Source organism: Ictidomys tridecemlineatus, chromosome X, assembly GCF_052094955.1.
Source record: "Ictidomys tridecemlineatus isolate mIctTri1 chromosome X, mIctTri1.hap1, whole genome shotgun sequence".
NCBI classification, from domain to species: Eukaryota; Metazoa; Chordata; class Mammalia; order Rodentia; family Sciuridae; genus Ictidomys; species Ictidomys tridecemlineatus.
In genome coordinates this window covers 75915724-75921041 of record NC_135493.1, presented here as the reverse complement: position 1 = coordinate 75921041, position 5318 = coordinate 75915724, and the positions used below count along the sequence as shown (strand labels likewise).

Below are 5318 nucleotides of genomic sequence, written 5' to 3'. Positions count from 1 at the left end.
TTTGTGTCCTTAGGGTAAAAAGATACTGTCTTCATGGATGATCACGTACATATATTTAAACGTCCATATACATTCATTTTTTAATTTAATTTGAACAATATTTCTTCAGGAAATAGTAGTAAGTACAGAAAGTTATGTGCACTATGATATTCTTGGCAATTTGATTAGGATAAGAAAAAATGTAAGGTGACAAAGATGTTCAACAAAGACAAAATATGTAAAAGAAAAGTAGACATAACTATATATAAAATAACACAGACGTGTACATACATTGATCTATCATTGTATTTAGCCCATTCATACACCAGAATAATAGACTCCCATAGAAAGTAGTGTAGAAGAATATTTAATGACATGAAAGGAAGTTCAAGAATATCTATACATCTATGTCTATAATCTATATTATATCTTCATGTGTGAAAAAGCAGATATTGAAACAGTATATACACTAAATTCACATATATATATATCACACGAAAAATACTGGGTAGGTACAGATGAGCATGTTTCAGAAAGGCATTAGGATTGATTACTGACAACATTAATTTTCTTCTGATGATTTGTCTGCGTTGTGATTTTTTTTTCTGCAGTGAAGCTGAATTTTTTTCGGACAACAGGGAAGGGGACAGAAAGTGAACACTGGGGGCAAGGGTGATTAACAGTATTCTATTCCAGCAAAACAACCAAGGACAGCGAAATAGCATTTGCAGCCCATCTGAGCTGAACAAGGTACACGCACACAAGCATGTGCGTGCGCGCACGCACACACACGCACGCACACACCCACAGACAAACACACACACACCCCAATTACAGCAACTAGAAGACTATGCAGGGAAAATGGGCATACTCTTTTTACTAGCTGCGCTGGCTGGCACAAGTGCAAATCGGCACGATGCTTATGAAGGGGGCCTTTTGGTAACACACAGGAAAAGTCTCTGAAACGTCTATATGTGGATCCTGCAAGTCCACAGTTAGGGAGACCATCCAGGATGCTAGCAAAGATTTGGCTTGACAAGGAAGGATTCACTCATCAGAGCACGCAGTGTTGGTTTTAAACACAGGGAAAGAACTAGGCACCACCTGAATGTCCAACAATGCGGGAAATGATTACAGAAATGTTAAGGTCCATGGATACACAGGAGCACTCTGCAGGCACTGATGATGACGTCTCATAAGCCTGTTGAATAACATGGAAAGAAGTTCAATGGGTTGATTTTTGTTTGGTTTTAGTTGCTGAAAAAGCAGGTTAAGAAACACCACATAGATGAACCATTCTACAACAGTATGTGAAGAGGGGAGGTGGGGTGAGGGCAAGAGGGAGGGAGATAAGAGAGCCTGGAAAAACAGCACACCAAAAAGGTAAAAGTGGTTCTCTCTGGGAAGTGGGATCATAGGGAGCAACTACTCTCTTGCTTTTCTCTCATATGATTTCCTTCTCCTTTCTGATAGTTGTACCATGAAATTCTATCACCTGTGCAGTAAACAAAGAGAGAAAATGCGTTCATGAACCAAACCCTGGGGAGAAGAGGCAGCCTTTAACTTATCAAATGGCACAGATTAGTAGGGTTGCTCAGGACGCCCTAGGTAGGGTGTGTGGGGGGCGGGGGAGGACAGAAGGAGAGGAGGCAGAAGCAAGGAAGTGGGGAAGGGGGGAGAGAGGAAAGACTCTGGGAGGGGGCCAGGAGAGGGAGAGGGAGAGGGAGGTGGGGGGAAGAGAGAGAGACCTGCACTCCCAATACAATACACTGCTGGTGGGTTGGGGGTGGGGGGGGGTTGTAAACCGGGTGGGAGCCAAGATTTGGCTTTGCTCATCGCAAGGTGGCCTCCTCATCGGTGTCATCCTGGAAATCCTTGACGTCAGCACTGGTGGACTGCCTTGCCCAGGCTCCCCTTTCAGCCTCTCTCTCTTTATGCGACTTGAATCTCCCGACGAAAATTTTGCGGTAGTTTAGGAACATGCCATTCATCGCATCTATGGCCCGCTCGGCCGACTCCTGCTTCTGGAAGTGCACGAACCCATAGCCCTTGGGCCCCTTTTCATCACAGGCCACTTTGCAGGAGAGGATGTTGCCGAACGCCGAGAAGATGTTGTACAGCGCCTTGTTGTCGATGGTCTTGCCCAGGTTCTTGATGAAGACGTTGCCCACCCCGCTCTTGCGGAGCGAGGGGTCCCTCTGGGACCACATGATGCGCACTGGCCTGCCCTTTATGACATCAAAGTTCAGGGTCTCTAGGGCTCGCTTGGCATCCACCGGTTGCTGGTAGTTGACATATGCGTAGCCCAAAGAGCGGCGGGTGATCTTGTCCCTGCAAATGCGGATGGACAGGATCGGCCCCGCTGGGCTGAACTTCTCATACAGCATTGCCTCGGTCACCTCGGGGTGCAGGTCGCCCACGTACAGAGAGGCCATAGGAAAATCGGGGTTCCCTTCCGAGCCCCCGCCCAATTCCGCACCTGCATCCTCGGCAGCCAACGCCGCCGCTAGCTCCTCATCCACATCCAGCTCCCCCATGCGGGGCGTCACAGCCTCCACTGCTGCGGAGGCGGCAGCAGCAGTGCTGGCCTCCGCCGCAGCCACCAAAGCTGACGCCCTGGCGGCCTCCGCTTCCTCCCCCAGGTTGGCCTCGGCCTCTGCCTCCTTTCCCGAGGCCTCGGCCTCCACCTCGGCCTCCACCTCTGCTTCCGCCTCCGCTACAGAGGCCTCCGCCACCGCCTCAGCCACGGTCGCCGCCGCAGCCTCTGCCGCTGCGGCCGCCGCAGCCGCCACCGCCGCCGCCACTGTCGCCGCTGTCGCCGCTGTCGCCACGATCACTGCTGCCAATGGGCCGCTGCCGCGACCTCCCTTCCAGAGAACTGAGTGGGTGGAGAGGAGGGGGAGGGCAGGAGGCCCGGTGGGTGCCGGAACCCGGGACAGGGGGTGCGATCGGGAGCTGAGGAAGGTGGCCCCGGAGCTAGCCGATCTGGCGAGTCCAAATCACCTGGGATGGCGAGCGCCGCCAGGAGCGCGCCTATGCGAGTCGCCGCAGCCTGCAGCCTGCTGCTGTTGCCGCCGCCGCTCGGTCGTGGGCTAACGTGCGGGGCGCGGGCGGGAGGGCGGCGTGTGGTGGGGGGCGGGGGGTGTTGGCGTCTGTGGTCCGGGCAGCTGGGAAGGCTTCTGTCTCTTTGGTTCCCCCTGTGGCAGCTGCGGGGCTGTGGGGCCGCGGGTGGTGGGAGGGGGCGGGAGCCAGAGCAGGAGCAGGAGCTCAGCCTGAGGCTAGAGGCGGGGTGGCTAGGGAGGTGGGATGGGGGTGTTCAGTGTTCAGCCTCTTGGGGCCTCCGCATATTCACGAAGAGGATGCCAAGGGAAGGGCTCCACTGTGGACCAAAGGAATTCGGGTCCCATGGTGGGGGCGCAGGGTGGGGGGCGGGGCTGGTTTTTGAGCCCTTCTCCTTGTAATGGAACATTTCAATCTTTAAATCAAGTACCTTGCCAGAGTGGGTGGGGGCGGCCTTGAAGATAAACAAAGCCAAGGAAAGGAGTTTTCAGGGGTTCCTCCCCACCACAAAGCACAGAGGGCCCCAAAGTCACCACCACCAATGAAAACATTCCCTTTCCGAGGCTCCCAAGCTACCCATGCAGCAGACTGGTCTCTTTTCTGAACCCTCCTTCCTTTTTCCAGTTCTTTCCCTCCTCTGCCACAAATATTTATGGATGGCCCCTGCCAGTCCTTAGGGATGCAGAGGTCTGGGAAACAGGAGGACATAGCCTGGGTTTTAGCTTTGTCTTGGGAGCAGACAATCTGGACTCGAACCCTATCTCAGCAGAATTATGGACTTGGGGTTCTGAACACCCCAGCTCGGGCCCACCTGCCTGGAAGTGAGGGAACCAAGAGCACCCTTTCTCTAGCACCATCCTCAATCCTCAAGTGAGAAATGTCTAACCAAGGGCAGCAAACAGGGCCTAGTCCAGAGCCAGGCACTTGTTTAGTCTTGGCTGTGCCCTCAAAGTGCTGAGGTTTCCAACCTGGACCAAGAAAGGTACATCTGCACTCAAAGAAAAATTTAAACAACACCTGAAATCTCTCTGTAGAATGAGGTGCCTAGTCCCAGTCTACCAGCTATACCTGCAGCACTGGTGGCTAGGAGACAGGCAATGATGTGATAACTGAGCAATGGGCCTTCATTTGTTGATGTATGGGGCAGGAAGAAAAGAAGTGATTCCTATGTGTATATACATGAGTGTGTGTGGGCTAGTGTGTGTGTGTGTTCCTGTGAGACAGAGAGAAAGAGAGAGAGCGCATAGGGGACAGAGAGAGATAGGAGCATTGAGGCTACACAGGGCTTAATGCTGAGGGAACAGATCAGCAAGCAGCTGTCTATCCTCAGAGTGGACTGTAATTGAAACTAGAGTTCAACCACTAACTCTTCCTAGTAGGAATCAAGGGAGGCTGCCTCAAAGATGAAACACTCTGAGGTAGGCCCTAGAAGATGAGTAGCAGTCCATCATGTCTAGACAGGAGGGGAGGCACTGGAGGCAGAGGGATCAGTTGTGTGCTCAAGGATCTGTGGCATGATAGAGCTCACATGGTATCTTCTGATCATGCCTAATAATCTGATGTGGACAGAGATCATGGTCTCCAAAAGTGCAGAGTAAGGTTGGGCATGGTGGCACACGCCTGTTATCCCAGCAGCTTGGGAGGTAGAGGCAGGAGCATCCCAGGTTCAAAGTCAGTCTCAGCAGCCCTGAGAGGTTCTAAGCAACTCAGAGAGACCCTGTCTCTAAATAAAACACAAAAAAAGGGCTGGGGATGTAGCTCAGTGGTTGAGTGCCCCTGGATTCACTCCACAGTAACCCCCCCAAAAAAAAGTGCAGAGTAGGAGATAGGGCCTGAAGGCAGAGAGGTGAGCTAAGGTGCCTGAAACCTGCACTGCAGATCACAGGCTCCACGCTTGTGCATGTTCAAGCAGGGAAGATTTACAATCAGAACTACAATCAGAACTTCAGAGAGAGAACAAATTGAACATCCACATTCATATAAGTGCCCATGTGTGAGCACACACCTGTGCTTGTTTCTGGCACACGCACACATCAACCCAAGATGGGGGTGGCAAAAAAAAAAAAAAAGTAGACAGTCACATGGGACCAGTTGCAAAAGAGTCAGAACTAACCTGTCTCATCCCTCTTTCATTCGAGATATGGGGTCTCACACTTACCATGAGCCAGTGTGTTCAGATACTTAGATAACAACCAAGGGACCAAACATAGTGCCCCCATCCAGGACATCTTCCCAACACTGGAACTCATGCTGCCCCTATGGATAACAAAAATGCCAGC

At 51.7% G+C, this 5318-nt stretch overlaps 1 protein-coding gene across 1 annotated transcript; it reads right to left on the bottom strand.

Moving 5' to 3' along the window:
- Positions 1-330: 330 nt before the first annotated feature.
- On the bottom strand, positions 331-3236 carry Pabpc1l2b (poly(A) binding protein cytoplasmic 1 like 2B). The gene has a single exon (XM_005342696.4). It carries the CDS (start codon positions 2514-2516, stop codon positions 1812-1814), a length of 705 nt encoding a protein of 234 aa, XP_005342753.2. The 5' UTR covers positions 2517-3236; the 3' UTR covers positions 331-1811.
- Between the last annotated feature and the right edge of the window lie 2082 nt (positions 3237-5318).